Source organism: Limulus polyphemus, unplaced genomic scaffold (assembly GCF_000517525.1).
Source record: "Limulus polyphemus unplaced genomic scaffold, Limulus_polyphemus-2.1.2 Scaffold9381, whole genome shotgun sequence".
NCBI lineage: Eukaryota > Metazoa > Arthropoda > Merostomata > Xiphosura > Limulidae > Limulus > Limulus polyphemus.
The window spans coordinates 1-21884 of NW_013674991.1; the positions used below are offsets into that span (position 1 = coordinate 1).

General features: G+C 35.0%; 1 protein-coding gene across 1 annotated transcript; it reads left to right on the forward strand.

The window, feature by feature from the left end:
* Positions 1–8888: 8888 nt before the first annotated feature.
* On the forward strand, positions 8889–16574 carry LOC111083398 (the record flags this gene model as incomplete). The annotated part of the gene is made up of 3 exons (XM_022379905.1): positions 8889–9038; positions 9261–9437; positions 12306–16574. Coding segments are annotated over 3 exons (1007 nt in total), but the record flags the coding sequence as incomplete, so codon positions are not given.
* Between the last annotated feature and the right edge of the window lie 5310 nt (positions 16575–21884).

Sequence of the window (21884 nt, forward strand, 5' to 3'; positions counted from 1 at the left end):
CAAAATGTTGGTGCTGTCCGGTCTGGCGGACCTGCTCCGGAGCACTTGACATCACAGCCAAAAAAAAAAAAAAATCTTCAAATTGATATATAGATATGTTTTGACGAATCATGGTCCAAAGTAATATAATACAGATGTATCGTTATTACTACAATCTAAGACTTTATAGGAGTGAATTAAACTTCGTATTAAAGTTACATTCGTTAAAGTTTTAAAAGCCCCTACAAGTTACTGTGACAAAATGTTGGTGCTGTCCGGTCTGGCGGACCCGCTCCGGCGCAGATGATTTAAATTTAACATTTGGTGAACTTAAAAACGTACTTATGTAATAATATTCTTAAAGGGTTTGCATATTCTATTGTAGTTAACAATATGAAGACTGATACTGTTAAGAAATGATTGGATAGATCTAGGGTTCGAACCGGGTTTAGTATTCACTGTTCAAATTCCACATGTTAGTTATATTTCTTTAACTTTTTTCTCGTGATCTTCTCTATCTACGTATTTATTTTTAATATATCCCTTTTCGTTTCCTTTCTGAAATATTTCATCGTTTTAAAGAAAGTTTGATAAACACATGCGTCCCTTTGAATTATTATTATTTTTCTTTCTTTTAGCCAATAAGTTCCAGATGCTGCCGTGTTACCAGGGGCAACGATGATCAATGTTTTAAAGGAAACAGACACTTATATATATAACGACTATCTTAGTAATTTACTGAACTATTGTGTGCCAACATTTCTTCTGCGTGTTATGTTATCGATATATTACTTTATCGAACTTAATGTAATAAAAGAGAAACATATTCCGTTATTTTATACCGTGAGAAATATCTTACCAATTAAAGTTATATATTCTCAATCCACAAACGTGGTAGGAACCGTCCTCTATAACAACTGAAGTTGATGTAGGAGACAGAAACATGAAACCGGACTGACACGGTGTCGTATAACAACTGAAGTTGATGTAGGAGACAGAAACATGAAACCGGACTGACACGGTGTCGTATAACAACTGAAATTGATGTAGGAGACAGAAACATGGAACCGGACTGACACGGTGTCGTATAACAACTGAAGTTGATGTAGGAGACAGGAACCTGAAAGAATAACGTAGAACAGTTTTTGAAACGTCTCCGGAATTGTGGAATGTTGATTTTGGCATCCTTTTACTTTGTACTTCAGCTACAATAATGATTATCCGCGTTCGTGCCGAGGAACAGGTGTCGGAAAGCATGCGTTGCTCTCATTTGTGTATTATAGTACAGGCTAGCCAATGTATTTACGGCTAATCAGTTTAATGATTCGTTTTCTTCTTTAGTTTCCATTGTAACCTAAGCACCATATTTGCCTCCTTAAACTGTGTCTCCAGTGGATCAGCTGTAAACTTGGGGAATATATCGAGGTTCTGTCCCCGCGGTGGGCACAGTGCATCTAGCCTAAGGTGCAAACAACGCCAAAAAAAAAAGAAGAAAAACCTCCCGGTGGCTCAGTTTATAACGCTAAACTTTAACAACGCCCCCCCCCCCAAAAAAAGGAGCCTTTTCAGTTAACTAAGAAATAGTTTAGTAAATTTAATTGAGATATATATGAAAAACTTTGGAGTAAACCGCTTACGAGTGGAATTGTAACAATATTGTTTGTAGTTAAGCACAAAGCTAGACAATGGGCTATCTGTACTCTGTCCACCACGGGTATCGAAACCCGGTTTCTAGCGTTGTAACTCCGCTGTGCCACTGGGGAGGGGGGGCGCTTCGAAAGCTAAGGAAACATTCACCTACGAAGCACGAAAGGTACAATAATATTTTGGAGTGAAACAATTAATCCACATAGTAATGGAGCGCCCTCTGTAGATTAATCCTTTCTTTTTTTTTTCTTCTCGGAAATTCTTGTGGGTTTGTGCTCTGGACTAGGAATTCCCAGAGAAGCCGAGATAAGCACCATGATCGTCTTTTTTTAAAAAAAAAGATGATAGATTGAGCACGAGATTAATCACTCCTATGTAGGAGAGAAACAAAATTAGCATATCGAAAGTTTATCGATCTGTCTTGTTTTTAAGCTAGCGGCAAACTTGGACAAATCTATCAAGCGCTGTTAGCTTTTTTTTTTTTACTTGTTTGTTGCTCTAAAAGGAAAACAAAACTTATATGGTTTAAATTGCACTGAATTTTTTCTGTGATGAGCTAAAAGAATGTTTTACAACCCCTTAAAAAAGAGGGCAGATAAGATTAACTTCAAATTATATTGTCCCTAACACCTTACGAGTAAACGTTTTTCTTTTTTTTTTACAGGTGTTTCGGTGTGCTACCAAAAAAATCGCCCATAATGAAACATTCTGCAGTTGACCTTTTTTTTATGTGTGTGAAATTCGGCGGCAACGATAAAAAATAAATTAAATTTCGAATAAAATTGTTTTATCTGATTCACAAACTTAAATGTTTCCCATACAAAAATGTGCTACTTAATGAAGGTTTGGTAAAAAAAATAAACGTGTTTCATTTCCTCGAAATAATACCGCGTTCATTAAAACATATAAATTAAAACATTTGTTAATAGCGCATAATGAGAACATTAACTAATTGTTATCGCCACATTATTAGTGATTTTATTTTGGTATCTAATAAAAGGCCTCCCGGTAGCTCATAACACTAAAAATCGGGTTTAAATACCCACGGTGGGCCGAACACAGATATCCCAATGTGTAGCTTTGTGCTTAAAATTTATTATAAAGATTGCTTTGCATTTTTAGTAAAAGATACGTGTTTAACCCGAACCTTAATCTCCTAAGTTGACCGAACCTCGTAAGATATTGTTAGGATTATGACCGAAAATATTGTTAACAGCGTGGTTATCCAACCGATTAATTCGCTATACTGTTCGCCAGGTTGATTTTTGGGTTTCACTCTAAATACATAGCTTGCTCTGATTGGAAGTTAACGATAATTATTGAATTAATTAAAAGTCTTAAAAGCAGGAAAAAGTTCTGGAACTCGAATGCATAATTAAAAAGATATTTTAAGCTACGTAAGTGTGAGTGGCTACTCACATGTCTCGACTCTAAGAAATCATGATGAAAATAGATTGTGTTCATTAAGATGACTATTGAATTAACAGCTAATCAGGAGAAATGCGTCACCTGCACATTTTTTCATTTTTTTAAACCATTCTTGTTTTTATTGTTTTCCATTTGGAATTTGTAACTTTTATGGCCAAGGCGTGACCTTCTCGTTAGTGTGCCGGGCTTTGGATCCAATGATTCTTGTTTCGTGTCCCGTTCACCAAAGAAAAGGAATAATAATCCGCACTTTAGGGCAGTGGCGCATTATAGCTGCTTTATTTCTAGTCTATCAGCTCAAAACGAGGGTAGCTCTGAAGGAATATCCAAAATAACCAACCAAACTGTTACTTTGTTACTTGGCTGAACTAAAATCAATTGGTCTTACTTCACTTAAGCCAGGTTTTAACAGAAGAAAAAAAAACTATTTTTGGAGGGTATTAGGTAAAAGTTAACAACAAAAAAAAAAAGTGAGGTTCGACAGTTGAACCGTTTGCTAATGTCTTTCCTCTTATCTGTTCAGCTGTTGGATTAAACTGACATCTATTATGTAGTCTTTAAACTTTCAATATGTTTAACTGGTGTTTTAAGTAAAGGGAATCTCTCGAAAACGAAGCTCAACAGTGACAAAATTAGATACCTTTTTGACCGCTAGGTGGTGCTTTCTTATATACTTGTTTGCTTGTTTAGAATTTTCGTGCAAAGCTACATAAGGACTACCTGCCCATAACCGTTCCTAATTTTTGAATTAATAGATAAAAAAAGAAAGCAGATAATCACCAGCACACGCCGCCAACTATAAGGCTACTCTTGCTGATGTGAAATCCTAGAATTTATAGCCTGGGCACGCTGAGCACTAGGCCTTACCCTACTTGTCTTTCACATGGCTTGAAGATTCTTCTGTTTTTGTCGGTTAGTCTTAATTTTTTATAACGTTGCCACAACCATATTATGAATGAGTGACAAGTTGTATAGACGGAAAGGACTTACGACACCAACCTATTTAAACTCTCAGAGGACTTATCCAAGTATCTAGCTCTTCGTTTGAAATGGATCTTCGCAAACATTTTGATAAATAAGTGAATTATCAATGAAATTTCAATATTACTAAATTAAAACTTCATTTTGGATTGAACTAACCCTGCCCCCCAGTGGCACAGCGGCATGTCTCCGGACTTACAACGCTAGAATCCGGGTTTTGATACCTGTGGTGGTCAGAACACAAATAGGCCATTGTGGAGCTTTGTGCTTAATTACAAACTAACGCTAGTCCATATTCAAATAAACATCACCCTAGTCCGTATTCATATTAAACTAACCCTAGTCTATATATAAGTTAAACTAACCCTAGTCCATATTCAAATTAAACTAACCCTAGTCCATATTCAAATTAAACTCACTCTAGTCCATATTTAAATTAAACTAACCCTAGTCCATATTTTAGTTAAACTGACCCTAGTCCATATTCAAATTAAACTCACTCTAGTCCATATTCAAATTAAACTAACCCTAGTCCATATTCAAATTAAACTCACTTTAGTCCATATTTAAATTAAACTAACCCTAGTCCATATTTTAGTTAAACTGACCCTAGTCCATATTCAAATTAAGCTAACCATAGTCCATATTTAAGTTAAACTCACCCTAGTCCATGTTTTAGTTAAACTAACCCTATTCCATATTTAGTTAAACTAACCCTAGTCCATATTCAAATTAAGCTAACCCTAGTACATATTTTAGTTAAACTAACCCTATTCCATATTTAGTTAAACTACCCCTAATCCATATTTTAGTTAAACTAAACTTAGTCCATATTTTAGTTGAACTCACCCTAGTCCATATTTTAGTAAAACTAATCCTATTCCATATTTAATTAAACTCACCCTAGTCCATATTTTAGTAAAACTAACCCTATTCCATATTTAATTAAACTAACCCTAGTCCATATTTAAATTAAGTTAACCCTTGTACATGGCACATTCAAATTTATTATTGGAACCAAAATATTGTACGTTTCAAATATTTCTAAACAATGTCAACAAAACACCAAAATGTTGGATCATGTGACAACCCAACGCTATCTTTACACGCTAGAGGGACGCGATAAGAATATAACAATATTTACTGACGATTATTTCGCTATTGTTCTCTCTAAAATCTTCAGTCAAGACGAACGAATAGCCCCCTAGTGGCACAGCGGTATGTCTGCGGACTTACGACGCTAGAATCCGGGTTTCGATACCCGTGGTGGCCAGAGCACAGATAGTCTATTGTGTAACTTTATGATTAATTACAAACAAACAAACAGACGAACGAATAAAATATGAAACGTTCTTTACGCGTGGACAGGACGTACGTTTAATTCCTTGTTTTAACATTTGTTCGAAGTGATTGTGCGCCATCGCTAAGTACTGAGAAGCTACAGTTCACCCTTCCTTTTCTCCCCGCTCCGCAAGACTTCACAATGGGCTATAACTTCGCTGCGCCCACCGCAGGGATTGAACGCCCAATTTAAGCACTATAAACGTCAAGCTCCCGTTAAGTCACCGAGGTTTAAAAAACCAACCAGTAAACAAACACAGTTTCTCTGATTTCTTGTGGTATAATTAAGCGTTCAATCCCTGCGGTGGGAGCAGCGAAGTTAGCCCATTGTGAAGTCTTGCGGTTAAAAAACCAACCAGTAAACAAACACAGTTTCTCTGATTTCTTGTGGTAAAATTAGGCGTTCAATCCCTGCGGTGGGCGCAGCGAAGTTATAGCCCATTATGAAGTCTTGCGGTTAAAAAGCAACAACCAGTAAACAAACACAGTTTCTCTGATTTCTTGTGGTAAAATTAGGCGTTCAATCCCTGCGGTGGGCGCAGCGAAGTTATAGCCCATTATGAAGTCTTGCGGTTAAAAAGCAACAACCAGTAAACAAACACAGTTTCTCTGATTTCTTGTGGAAAGTAAATTATTTACTGAGTTTACTCGAAGATCAGATATAAAAAAATAACTTAGTTAATAGCACATCTAATTTAATATAGGGCATAACAAGCAGTTAAACATCGTGATGATTAGATGGGTAGCATGATAATGTCACGTCGTCTGTGTATCAATCTGGGGTTAGAGTATATCTGGGGAACACTTGACCTTACACATTACTCCATTCCTGACCAAGGCTTGGACGAGTGATGGAAAGCACGTGCCTTGTATATCAGAAGGTACACATGACCATGTGCAATGTGTATAGTGACTGTGTGTATATCGATACTGTATATAATGACTGTAAATAATACTGTGTGTATCGTGACTGTATATAGTGACTGTAAATAATACTTTGTGTATCGTGACTGTATATAGTGACTGTAAATAATACTTTGTGTATCGTGACTGTATATAATGACTGTGTATTGTGACTGTGTATCGTGACTGTATATAATGACTGTAAATAATACTTTGTGTATCGTGACTGTATATAGTGACTATGTATCGTGACTGTATATAGTGACTATGTATCGTGACTGTATATAGTGACTATGTATCGTGACTGTATATAGTGACTGTAAATAATACTTTGTGTATCGTGACTGTGTATCGTGACTGTATATAATGACTGTAAATAATACTTTGTGTATCGTGACTGTATATAGTGACTGTGTATCGTGACTGGATATAGTGACTATGTATATTTATCTGTAGAGTATGACAACCTGTTTAAATGTTTCAATACTTAAGTACCTGTTGTTGGGCTATACCACGAAGATTCCTAGACCAAGGACCTGTTGCTGTACTATACTACGAGGATTCATAGACCAAGGACTTGATTCCATCAGTTCTGTATCAATCTGATCTGGATTTTTTTTCTCTCCATCTGAAATGGTGAATGAAGTCGTCACTAGGTTCAGAATTCGTATGTACTGACCACAGTGCTTTATTATGCTGGATTAGCCACCAAAAACACGAAATGTTATATACGTGACAATATTTGTGTTAAAAAATAATCCCGGGTTTGAGCCCTGACTGGGTCTTTTCTGCTATTTTTTGAAACAATGAAGAACGTCAGTACAAATAACAGACTGTACAGATGTGATGGTTTGAGTTATTAGAAGGTGTCTTACTAACTCTTTGACTGAGTTAGTAAAACACTCACTTGACAAACGAGAAATCTAGGTTTCGATTCCCAGACCAAAAGTGGGATTTCCACAAAGTCAAAATTAGTGCTACTGATTCGAAATTCCTGGAAAAAAAAAAGAAAACTTGAACTAGCTTTATTTCTGAGCTATAAGACAATTAGAGACCAATAAATGGTCTCAAAGGCAATGAATATTAGGGTTAGCGCCTGTAGAATTAAAAACTCTCTTTTTCGAGAGGAGTCGCTTAAAAATAAGAAGAAATTAAAACTTTATTTCTTTGGACAACGGGTCTAGGAGACCTTGTGGTATAGTACTACAACAACAGGTCCTTGGTCTAGGAATCTTCGTGGTATAGCCCAACAACAGGTACTTGGTCTAGGAATCCTCGTGGTATAGTACAACAACAGGTCTTTGGTCTAAGAATCCTCTTGATATAGTACAACAACAGGTCTTTGGTCTAAGAATCCTTTTGATATAGTACAACAACAGGTTCTTGGTCTAAGAATCCTCGTGATATAGTACAACAACAGGTCCTTGGTCTAGGAATCCTCGTGGTATAGTACAACAACAGGTCTTTGATCTAAGAATCCTCGTGATATAGTACAACAACAGGTCTTTGGTCTAAGAATCCTCGTGGTATAGTACAACAACAGGGCCTTGGTCTAGGAATTTTCGTGGTATAGCCCAACAACAGGTAGTTGGTCTAGGAATCCTCGTGGTATAGTACAACAACAGGTCCTTGGTCTAGGAATCCTCGTGTACAACAACAGTCATTTAATAGCTACAAATTAATGTCATTCACTTGCACCTTATTTGATATGTACATAGTGTATGTATGTATATATATTTGTATGTGTAACATAAAACAAACTGGTAAAGAAGACGGATACAAATATAGCACGTGCTAGTTAATTCTCAGTGGAATAATGTATACATCCCTAGTAAGAGAAGTATCTGTGGAGTAGGATGATACAAATATAGCACGTGCTAGTTAATTCTCAGTGGAATAATGTATACATCCCTAGTAAGAGAGGTATCTGTGGAGTAGGATGATACAAATATAGCACGTGCTAGTTAATTCTCAGTGGAATAATGTATACATCCCTAGTGAGAGAGGTATCTGTGGAGTAGGATGATACAAATATAGCACGTGCTAGTTAATTCTCAGTGGAATAATGTATACATCCCTAGTAAGAGAGGTATCTGTGGAGTAGGATGATACAAATATAGCACGTGCTAGTTAATTCTCAGTGGAATAATGTATACATCCCTAGTAAGAGAAGTGTCTGTGGAGTAAGATGACCGGATCTACACGGCAGTGGGGATACACTGTCCATCAAATGCATGTTTAAACCCAAAACGTCCTAAATCTATAACTATACTATTCACCGTCCGATTCACATTTTGTTTGTAGGATGTACCAATATATGGGTCGGGCGTAGCCTTGTGGTTAGCGTGTCCGGACTGTGAATCTGAGAGTTCATGGTTATTGCACTTTCGGGACCGAGGATGCGCTATACGATGACGGTCAAATCTCGCTATTCGGTTAGACAAGAGTAGGCCAATCGTTGGCGGAGGGTGCTGTTGAGTCGCTGACTTCTCTCTAGTCTATCAGTTAAATATAAGGGAAGGATAGTACGTGTAATCCTTCGTTTAGCTTTCCACGAATATTCTAAGCAAACAAACAACTATCAGAACATCTAATCTGGTTGTTTTCAGGACAACAGCAACATCTAAGGGCTTTTGCTACAGCCTTCGGACAGCGGTCACCTTTCTTTGAGTCCCTGCGGGAATGGGAACACTTGAGACGGAAGACGGCTGAGCAGTGGGCGTTGGAAATGCCTCGCAGACTTCACGGATCAACTACGGGTATTTATAAATCAACATTTGATATCTTGTCTGATTTGTGATTATTACATCTTTAATGTACTCTACTGAGTGCCCCTCTAGTTATAGTAAGTGAATGACAGTCAGATAATCGTTCATTTCTTTTTTCCAAACTTGGGAAAGTAATTGTTCGTTTACGAACGTTTATCACCAAAATATTAAAAAAAAAAGTGGACTTTGTCGTTTGACATTCTTATTTTTCAGACTCGTTACAAGCCCTTCAGTTAGCCAGTGCAGAACAGTGGAATCCATATTCTCCACATTATTCGGCATTTCTTATGTCCACACCGACCTTACAAACACCAGGTTATATCGGTTCCGGCTTATCCTGTCCGCTAGATAGCACTGTGGGAGGAAATTCGCCAGACTCTTTTGCTACCGGTATGGTATATAACTCAATATGATATTTCTTTAAGGAGTTTGTTTCACCGAAATATTTGATTAAGTCCGGATGTTTAAAACTTCGTGTTTATATTATTTTTCTTTCGATTTACCCCTAATCCGCTTACTTCCAATTTTGAAAGACTGTATATACCATCACCGTGCGTTCGTTTTTTGTACATTTTTCTACTGAACGTGGTGTAAAACATGATGAACGTTTTTTATCAAGTAAATCCTCTATAGATTATATCAATCCACAATAATCCAGAAAATTATTTTGTATGAAAGAGCATTTCTACAAATCGTTATTTCATATTAAGGAACAATGCTACAAACATTATTATCTATTAAGGAACAAGGATTCGGAAAATTATTTTTACTAAGGAACAATGCTACAAAAATTATTTTTATTAAGGAACAATGCTACAAAAATATTTTTTAATAAGGAACAAGGATTGGAAAATTATTTTTACTAAGGAACAATGCTACAAAAATTATTTTTACTAACGAACAATGCTACAAAAATTATTTTTATTAAGGAACAATGCTACAAAAAATATTTTTTAATAAGGAACAATGAATTGGAAAATTTAATTTTTACTAAGGAACAATGCTACAAACATTATTTTTATTAAGGAACAATGCTACAAAAATTACTTCTTATTAAGGAACAATGCTACAAAAATTATTTTTTATTAAGGAACAATGCTACAAAAATATTTTTTTATTAAGGAACAAGGATTCAGATAATTATTTTTACTAAGAAACAATGCTACAAAAATTATTTTTTATTAAGGAACAATGCTACAAACATTATTCTTATTAAGGAACAATGCTACAGAAATTATTTGTTATTAAGGAACAATGATTTCCAAAATCATTTTTACTAAGGAACAATGTAACAGAAAGTTATTTTTATCCTAAAATGATGTGACAGAGTAATTAAAAATGACGTAATAGTTTCAAACAAGGAAGTTTTTTTATTTCTAATATTGCAAAAATACTGAATTTTATTTGAATACTGAGAAGATAATCGGAACAATTGTCCCAACAAAAATGTATGATTTTCTTTCAATTTTCACTTTTTTTTTATAATTCTGTCTATTTTTTAAAAGGGTTTTTGGGGAGTAAAAAATTTTGTAAATAGATTAATTCACTAAGTAAAAGCAGTTTATTATCGGATTGCTATTTAAAATGAAATTATACACGTAGCCCTAAATAGTATTTTAATTAAAATGTTTTGTGAATTTTACTTTGCGATGTTAATAAAGTCACATTTTACTTACCTTGTGTTACAGGTGTTTGAAGCATCAGTGTTCAAAAACTCGTTTAATCAAGTAATGGCACAAATAAACGTCTAGTGATCAGTATATATATCGATCATTGTAATATGGATGTAATGTTTGATCTGTAACCACATCCATTACTGCCATGTAGAAATAATGTTTACTATGTAACAGTATAGATCCCTGTTATAACGATATAATGTTAGCTGTGTAACAGTATCGATCACTGTTACATGCATATAATGTTTGTTCTGTAACAGTATTAGTCATTGTTGTATGCATTTAATTTTTGTTGTGTAACAATATCAGTTACTATCAGATAGAAATAATATTTCATCTGTAACTATAATAATTACTGTCATATAAATTCAATGTTTGATTTGTAACCATAGTAATAGCTGCCATATAGACGAAAAGATTAAATGTATTTCTAATCGGATTTCTATTAGAGCAAACTAAAACGCACTTAAACTCAATTAAACAGTAAGATGCATAACTTAAAAATAAAACGTTAAAGTGTAATAAATAAAACATCAACAACTCAAGTGTAAGGCACATAATGTAAAGGCCAGAGATTAAAATAAAATTCCTAGTCTTAAGATCGAGAATTATGTAAAGCCGTTTACGATTACACCAAAACCATTACACATTTCACCAACGAAACTGTAGTTTTATTAAAAACGTTAGTGTTTCCTCGAATTGCAATTATTAAAGACCTTAATATACTGAAAAAACGATAAGTTGTATTGGAGATAGCAAAGCAGGCCTAACATGGAGACCTGTTTTATACTTTTTAATATTAGCGAGTGTAAAGTAGGCCTAACGCGAAATTATCTTGCTTTAATCTTGTTAACATTGGCAAGTGCAAAGTAATTAAGTTAGCCTGTTTTACTTGTTAATATTAGTAAGTATAAAGTAGGCCTAACATGGAGACCTGTTTTATACTTTTTAATATTAGCGAGTGTAAAGTAGGCCTAACGCGAAATTATCTTGCTTTAATCTTGTTAACATTGGCAAGTGCAAAGTAGGCCCTACATTAAGTTAGCCTGTTTTACTTGTTAATATTAGTAAGTATAAAGTAGGCCTAACATGAAGTTACGCTGATGTATAATTGTCAGCATTAGCGAGTGCAAAGTGGGACTAACATGAAGTTAGCCTGCTTTACTTGCTAATATAAGCGAGTGCTAAATAGGACTGACGTAAAGCTATATATTATTATTTCTCTATAAGTGCGATAATTATCACCTATGTGTCTAAAAATCAGTGGAAACCAATTCCTCAGAAGATCGTCATTTCATAGGAAGTTTTAATGTATTATATATGCGTAGCACAATATCTGGTTTATAGTTTATAGTACGCTGGTACTTAGTTGCAAAGGAACTAGAAATAGAGTAGAAACATTTTAAAAGTATTTCAGAAAGTTCATAAAAGTTACCACTAAGATGTGGCGTGTCATCTGCCAAATTCCTTCAACTGTGATTTATACAGTAACGTATATCATACAAGTTGGTCAATCACTTATCGTGTAAAAACATTATTCTGTTTCTGAAGTTTTAATCTTCAAAACCGTTTTTTTTTTCAGGACTGTCTGAACGTATTGGGGCAACTTCTTCATTAGGAGCCCCATGTGAACAACAGAGCGCCCTCATTTTAAAGACTGATTCTCTCCTGACACCGAGAATCAACGGTACAATGTCGTCGTCCAGTGATTCCTGTCTTACAGATCGAATCTCAGAACTCCGTCAAGGACTAGGTATGCTTAGTGGGAGTGGATTAAGTATCCATCAGACTCCTACTACAAACACGCCATTTTTATCTGGGAACACTGGTGCCCCCTATTTTTCTGCAAGCCTAGGTGGCTATGGCATATTCTCTACTGCTGGTAATTTTGTCAACGGAGGAAATACTAATATGTACTTAAGTACCCCTTTTGTGCCACCGTCCCTTTTTTATCCCCAGTTCTGTTCAAGTATATCTCAAAATCCTTTGCACCCGTCTCTTCATCTCCTTGGTAACGAACTGAGATCTGTCCTGGATGCGTCCTTGGTGTCGCAACAGCAAAGGAGTCATATAACAGGTGGACTGACCAACACGATATCCTCCCCTGGCGCTAACCCTGTTGGCAGTAACCGTAACGAAACCAACAACGAGGAAAGCCGAAACCACATGACGTTGCACTCAAGTTCGTCGGCCACATCGAGCAGCCTCTTGAGTTTATCAACGAACGGACCGACAGAGGGCGCTTTATGGAGACCATACTAGCCATTGGTGTTCTTAAGATGCGTGACGTCTCTGCAAAATAATTGTAGATATATTTATGATAATGAAGATTAGAAAATCACTTTATCCTGCCGTAAAAGTGGTTCAACAACACACGTGATGAAAATTAAGTGGTGGGCATGGCTCTACATATATATCGAAACAAAGCTTACAAAAACCCATCACGAGGTCAAACTCAAAAATCTTTTTTGACCTCCATCTTAACGTCCATATTTATTTCTTACGGTTTATTCTTTTCTTCTACGAAATAAGAAAAGATGTGTGTATATATGAATAGTTGTTTGTATGGAGCTATATATATATATATGTGTGTGTATGTGTATTAAAAGTTTGCTTATCTAAACAACAACAACAAAAAAAAACGTGTCACACAAACCCAAAGTTTTACAGCTTATAAATTACAAAAATAGGCCTAATATAATGACGATTTAAAGGGATACTTTTCAAGGATTAATAGTCACCTTAAATTTTGGGGGGTTATTGACTAGTATATCTTATTAGCATGAGACTCTGTATAATTATACCTAATCACGCGTAAAAAAAAATACATGCAAATAATTAGTGACAAATATATTACTATAAGTGACAATAGATAGAATATTATAATAATTTGACACCTACCTCAAGATCGAAATGAAATATGATCTTATTAGCGTTCCAGGCCATTCACTTCTTATACTTAGGAGGCGCACATGTCTGTTCCAGGGGTTTTATATGGAGTGTAGTATTTTAATTTCTTCAATAACGTTTGCTACAGGTTACGTTCATTATGACGCAAGTTGTAAGCCTAAGTTCACAAACAAACTTTTCAACATAAACGCTGAAGGTATAATAACGTTCAACAGAAATTTATACATCTTTACTCTGTGGATAACATTACGTTTTACGTGTATGCATTATGAATTTTTCCCATGTGGTTAGGACTAATTTTGTGTTTAGAAAATGGTGAAAGTTATCAGTTAAAAGTAATTATTCACCACCTCTTATTTATAGCATTTTACACCCTAAATTTAGAATGCGCATGCGTCCCTCTTTGTCACCTGGGTGATAGGCTCGGTATTGTCTTTGAAATTCTTATAAATTAAAAATGATTTATACTTCGAAAGAATGTCCCTCCAGTGGGATAACGGTAAGTCTACAGACTTACAACGCTAAAATCAGTGGTTCGATTCCCCGCAGTGGACGCAGCAGATAGCCCAACGTGGCTTTGATCTAAAAAAAAACCAACCCCAACCAAATCCAAAATAATTTGGAATGTGCATACATAAAGACAGTACTAATGTCCTTAACGTATTTAAAAGGTGTAAAAAAGCCTAGATAAAAAATGCACAATTGTTAAAGACAGGTATAAAATATTCCAGAGGCAATATATCACCGGTCCCTCCGCTCCTCATTTCCTTTTATTTCCAAAAATCATCGCTCCAATACAGATTTTTACGCCCCTCAAGGCGTCATTAATGATTCACGTGTCTTCTGAAACGGGACATTGTTGAAACCGAAGTCTCATAAATCAAGGAATTACAGGATGGTTTTCACTATTGGTCCTATTTTTTTTTATGTAACCATTCGGTACATATTTGACAGCACTTGTATGTGTGTGTGTGTGATTATTCAAATAATATTGTGCTAGAAGAAAAATCTGAATATTTTGATCGAGATTACAACTTACTTTGGTACTCTCTGAGAGAGAAAAAAATATTATTAAATTATCTCGTTATACAATTAGATAAGTTTTGTAATTTGAATGGTTTCATCCGGTGTACAGTTACGTCATATCCTTTTTGTGTTTAAAAAAATCTCAGTGGTTTCAATAGTTCGTAAGCAGAAAATTTAAAGTACTGAACAGCGGCATGATATAAAAGCTTACTGTACCTGAAATCACCAGTACAATCGGACTAGGAAGGTGAAAGTTATCGCGTTTCATAAAGTAGGTCTGACAGAAAGTTAGTAAAATTACAAGAAAATTAACAATTTTATGGTTTGTATATTACACGCTATAAGTGTTTTTGTAACGAATTCTATCGTTAGGAGGGCTATTGTACATTATCTGGTAAAAATAATACCAAGTCCAGTCGACATCACGATAAAGAATCACTTAATTTATTCAATAACGTTTGCTACAGGTTACGTTCATTATGACGCAAGTTGTAGGCCTAAGTTCACAAACAAACTTTTCAATATAAACGCTGAAACTACTGTAAGTATAGTACACTAATAACGTTCAACAGAAATTTACTCGCTTGATAACGAAACTGTTTAACTTTACTTGATCATTTTTCTGTCGGTCAATATCTATTCCATATTTCAGATATGAATACTTCACTGAATTCTCAATTCTTCACTAACTCCCTACTCATACTTATAAATAATGTACCCCAATAGTCAAAGCTTATAGACCATAAACACTCACGATCATTCTAGATATTGCATCATCATCATGATTAGCAGCTCTCTCTAGCAAACAACTAAATTATAATATTCAAAATATAGCTTATAACAATATGGTAAGCTATCATACAGTTTACTTCAAATTTAGAAGATCCCAGCGTTCTAATGAAATAAACACACTTGCTATTTAGGCTTATCTATGAGAATGTAGTGAAATGTATATATATATTAAAACTAATAGTTAATTTCTCAGTAAGAATAAGAGCTAAGCCTAAGGCTAATCCCTAACGGGTTGTTTAATTCTGAACTGTTATGTGGTTGATGTCGAATAAGAAATAACTGACACAACAGACAACCTTTCCACGCGTGTAGATATAATTAAGAATTTGCTGCAGTATTTAGTTTATGCTTGATAACTCAGTCATATACAATGTTTCGACCTTAAATGTACATTATTTATTATTGCTTTAATGCGATGTTTTAATGTTTGTGATAAATGTTTATGTTTTCAAATTAAAAAATATGTAACTTGTAATTTTTAGGTAAAATTACTACAGCAGTGGCTCTTGGAGTTGTGACATTAAAAATAGGCCTAACACATGTTAAGCCTACTTTGTGTTAGCTATGCCTTCTGCTAACTCTTGGAGTTGTGACATTAAAAATAGGCCTAATATGAATTAATTTTTACTTTGTGTTAACCATGCCTTCTGCAATCATAATAACAAAATATTCTTAATGGGAGTTAAGACTACGTCACATTAATTTATCGAGTTCAAATTGCCGAGTATTAGTTCTGGCTCCTGTGACCTTGACGTTGAAAATTAGGACTAATTAGAATTAAGCCTACTTCATGCTAAGTATTGAGTTAATACGGTGTATATCCCGTTTTTGTAAGAGTTTATTGGTAATAATCATCAGTTAGTTGATTCATATTAGGGTGTCGAACGTTTGATTATTTTTTAATTTAATTTTAAATGTGTGTTAAAATTTCCCAATTTTGGACATGGGAATTTATCCGTTTTTTTGTGTGTGTGAGATAAAACAAGTGTTGATAAATTGAGATTTTACTTTGCTTCTTTTCAAACATACCTTCAATCTCTATTTTTATTTCACTAGTCTGTATTGTAGGGAATCTTGTAGACGTAGTTAGGCATAGGACTGATCACCACCGACTTTTTGTATATGGATGAGTACCTAATAAAATAAAGTTTTATATAATTTGCTGGATCTATTATTGCTCACAAAATAAGACGTGGTCTTTGAAACAATATCTTATTTATTCCAAATAATAACGTAATGTTTGTTAAAGTCAATACAGATAGGCTTAGAAACTATATTAAAAAGGAGGGCATCTTTACTATAGTTAATTACAAATATCTAAAGCCCCCTCTAGTGGCTCAGTGGTAAGTCTGAAGACTTATAGCGCTAAAAATCGGGTTTCGATATCCGTTGTGGGCACAGCATAAATAGCCCGTTGATTAGCAACATAGAAACGAAAAGTTAAACTGTGTTGTAAGAGCAAGATGTCAAAATAAGTTAAAAACAGGTAATGTTAAAGCTAAGAAATGTAACCAAAAAAAAATATAACTAATTTTATAAAACATATAAAATTTAAATTTTCAAGGACACTGTACCAGACATACAGGGTAGGGAGAATGGAACAAGTATAGTATAAGTTAATTACATTCCTCAACAATCCCGTTTCCCTCCCCACCCACACAACAAATTCTCTGGTACTCTTGGATTTTCTGATCCCAGCCATGGCATTGGATTTGTAGATCCCAGCCACTAGATGACCCTGTTTACAGGGCGTTTATTGAGTCGAGTGTTGTCGTCTTGCTTCTTCTCATCAACGTCGTCATCAGCCTTGGTCTTCTCTTTTTCTCCTGTTCTTCCGGACATCTGCCAAATCTCCACACCAACCAATCAGCAGATATAAATTAACTCTGAAATTTCTTTTAACCTCACGATCTTAACAAAATTTTCTTTCTCGCGAGAGGAGCGAAGGGGGGAATATTAATACCCCAGTTTAGGAAAGTTTATATTTCCTTGGGGCAAAGGGGATATTAACACCCCAGTTTAGGAAAGTTTATATTTCCTTGGGGCAAAGGGGAATATTAACACCCCAGCTTAGAAAAGTTTATATTTCCTTGGGGCAGAGGGAGATATTAACACCCCAGTTTAGGAAAGTTTATATTTCCTTGGGGCAAAGGGGGATATTAACACCTCAGTTTAGGAAAGTTTATATTTCCTTGGGGCAAAGGGGGATATTAACACCCCAGCTTAGAAAAGTTTATATTTCTTTGGGGCGAAGGGAGATATTAACACCCCAGTTTAGGAAAATTTATATTTCCTTTAAAAACTAAATACCTGTCACGGTTTTTTGTTTTTATTTCACAACAAGAACGAAAATTAGTTCCAGAAAACAAAAAAAGAACAGACACGTTTGGTCAGCATAAGTAAAAGTCCACTGAGCAAGGAAAAGAACAATGGGCTTTATGTAAAGAATTGAATAAAAGTTGAATCTCAAAATAAGAAGGTCGTAACTATCTTTTAATTGCAAGAGAATTGGTAAGAAAATTGAAAAATAACTGTTAGGACATTGATTTTTAACGTAACGATTTATTGGTTATTTACTAAAGAAATTAGTAGGACATTAATCTGGTTTTTCAAGCGACACCTAGTCGATAAATTGATAACTTGTCAATGTCATCAATGAGAGCTTTAGAGATATCTCCACTACGTGGCAGCACTGTCACCTATGCTCGAAACGCCGCGAGCGTATAGAAACAACGTATTGCTTTATGTAAGGTTCGACATTTTGACATACTCTTAACGTTTGTTTCACAAATGACCATTGGCTAGTAGTGTCGTCACATACAATGAATGGAATCAGTTTGTACATATATAATAATGATGATGTGTCCTTTTCATTTAGTTGACGCTTGTTTTTAAATGTGGTGAGAACTTAATGTTCCACAGGTGAAACAACATATTTCACACGTAATGACAACGTATGGTAATAACGAGACGTTTTCACATACGACGACGAGATGACGTTTTTCATACGTAATGGCAACGTCATGTTTTCACATTTGGTAACAACGAGACGTTTTTACATACGACGACGAGATGACGTTTTTCATACGTAATGGCAACGTCATGTTTTCACATTTGGTAACAACGAGACGTTTTTTACATACGACGACGAGATGACGTTTTTCATACGTAATGGCAACGTCATGTTTTCACATTTGGTAACAACGAGACGTTTTTACATACGACGACGAGATGACGTTTTTCATACGCGATGTTTACCGGTCTGTCGGCAGGCAGTAAGTCTACAGATTTGCAACGTAAAAATCCAGTGTTCGATTCCCTGCAGTGTTGATAGCCCATTGCGTAGCTATGCAGTAAGAACACAGCATTATTCACATACTGTAACGACACGATCTTTCACGTCATAATTATAGATATGACGTGTTTCACGAGACGACAGCACGTGATGAAGAGGCTAATACTTTGTGGATCTTCCAATAATTTTTTGATGTCCTGAAACATATAATCTTCGTTCATTGTTTTGCATGACTATTTGGTATAAATATTTGTATGAATTACAGAGGAAATGCTATTCAGTTCATCATTTTAATTTTAAAAGAAACCGCAAATGATTATGTCTTAATGAGTCTATAAAGTGAATAGAACAAAAAAGTGATGTTACATCGAAACTATAAAAAACGAAAGATTATGAATATGATTGACACATTCCATTCAGATTACAAGTAGAAAAATACTTGAACAATCAAATAAAGTATACAATCAACCCATATTACACAGTGTAACTTTATAAAAATAGTTTTAAAACTGTTCTTTGTAAAGAACTTAAGCCTAAATACTTAACAACTTCTAGGTTTAAAATAATCTGAACAAGAGAATTTTCAGAAGAATTAAAGTGTGTTTTTTATGATCGAGATCTAAAAGAGAGAAATATCTAATTGAGCTACAAACATAGACACTTATAAGTGAACTAGGACTAACAGATGTAACAGTATTCACTGGTATGACATAAAAACTAGGACTAACAGATGTAACAATATTCACTGGTATGATATAAAACTAGGACTGACAGATGTAACAATATTCACAGGTATGATATAAAACTAGGACTGACAGATGTAACAGTATTCACTTGTATGGTATAAAACTAGGACTAGCAGATGTAACAGTATTCACAGGTATGGTATAAAACTAGGACTGACAGATGTAACAGTATTCACAGGTATGGTATAAAACTAGGACTGACAGATGTAACAGTATTCACTTGTATGGTATAAAACTAGGACTAACAGATGTAACAGTATTCACTGGTATGATATAAAACTAGAACTGACAGATGTAACAGTATTCACTAGTATGATATAAAACTAGGACTAACAGATGTAACAATATTCACTAGTATGATATAAAACTAGGATTGACAGATGTAACAGTATTCACTTGTATGGTATAAAACTAGGACTAACAGATGTAACAGTATTCACAGGTATGGTATAAAACTAGGACTGACAGATGTAACAGTATTCACTTGTATGGTATAAAACTAGGACTAACAGATGTAACAATATTCACTAGTATGATATAAAACTAGGACTGACAGATGTAACAGTATTCACAGGTATGATTTAAAACTAGGACTAACAGATGTAACAGTATTCACTGGTATGATATAAAACTAGGACTGACAGATGTAACAATATTCACTGGTATGATATAAAAACTAGGACTGACAGATGTAACAGTATTCACTGGTATGATATAGAAACTAGGACTAACAGATGTAACAATATTCACTGGTATGACATAAAACTAGGACTAACAGATGTAACAATATTTACTGGTATGATATAAAACTAGGACTGACAGATGTAACAATATTCACTGGTATGATATAAAACCAGGACTAACAGATGTAACAGTATTCACTAGTATGACATAAAAACTAGGACTGACAGATGTAACAGTATTCACCAGTACGATATAGAAACTAGGACTAACAGATGTAACAATATTCACTGGTATGATATAAAACTAGGACTAACAGATGTAACAATATTCACTGGTATGATATAAAACTAGGACTAACAGATGTAACAGTATTCACTGGTATGATATAAAACTAGGCCAACAGATGTAACAGTATTCATAGGTATGATATAAAACTAGGACTAACAGATGTAACAGTATTCACTGGTATGTTATAAAACTAGGACTAACAGATGTAACAGTATTCACTAGTATGACATAAAACTAGGACTGACAGATGTAACAATATTCACTAGTACGATATAGAAACTAGGACTAACAGATATAACAGTATTTGTTAGTATGACATAAAACTAGAACTGACAGATGTAACAGTATTAAGTAGCACGATAGACACTTATCAAACGCCACTATTATTAATTTGTGAAATACGGACACTACCAATACAGTTGAAACGACAGACACGCTAAGTCGTTTAAAAATATTTGTGTTGTAATGTTCCTGAAAGACGTTTTGTACAATACAGTTAACACCATTAATACGTTTTTCAATCATAACGACACATCGTGTTGATAAACGTTTTTATTATTCACTAAATGTAGTGAAATGACTGAAACTGTCAACCCTAATGATTCAGTAGTGCGACAAGAACATCAAACACTCCAATTCGAAAACTGGAGACCAGTCAAGCAGAGAACTCGAAAGTCTACGTCACACTGCAACGAAGACATATTTCAATCCTTTCAGTCCAGAACTAGCATCCCGATCTCTCCGTTTAACGCGCAGGGGGGGGGGGGACGTAATCATTCTTCGTAATCTCTTACTCTTTATGCACGCCCGCTAGGCGTCATGCCGCCACGGCAATCAAGCAGATTAGATTATCCATTCCGAGGGTACGACGGGCTCAGCTTGGAACGCATGCAGATGAAGCACGCCGAGTGCACTCATCTTGGGGACGATGGACACTTAACACTTCAATCAACTCCTTCCCTCTCCTGTCCTCACGTGGTGACACGAACAAACGACGTGCAATGATTCCCGATACTCCACTATTCTTGTAGAGAAAGAAAAACAAAAACCTGCAGATTAATGTATAAGAATCCACCAAACTTCAATATGACAAACGCCTCTTGCATTAAGAGGAAATTGACGAAACTTGGGAGCATCTGTTCGTCTGGATCTTAATCCCCAGTCGTCCCCCCCTTCTTGTTCTTTCTAGACGAGTTTAAACATCACGAGCAGTAATAAGCAATTATGGATTTTCTTCTTCTTCTTCTCGATCATTTATCATCCAACAGCTTTCCTGGGGAATGTTACTGTGAGGGTGAAAAAAAAAACAACCAATCTTTTAGTAGAAAGGCAGAATATTAAGGAATATTCAAATATAATGGTAAAAAAAGGGGTTGGGATCAATGGGGAAAAATTCATATATTTATTTTGTCTGTTGATA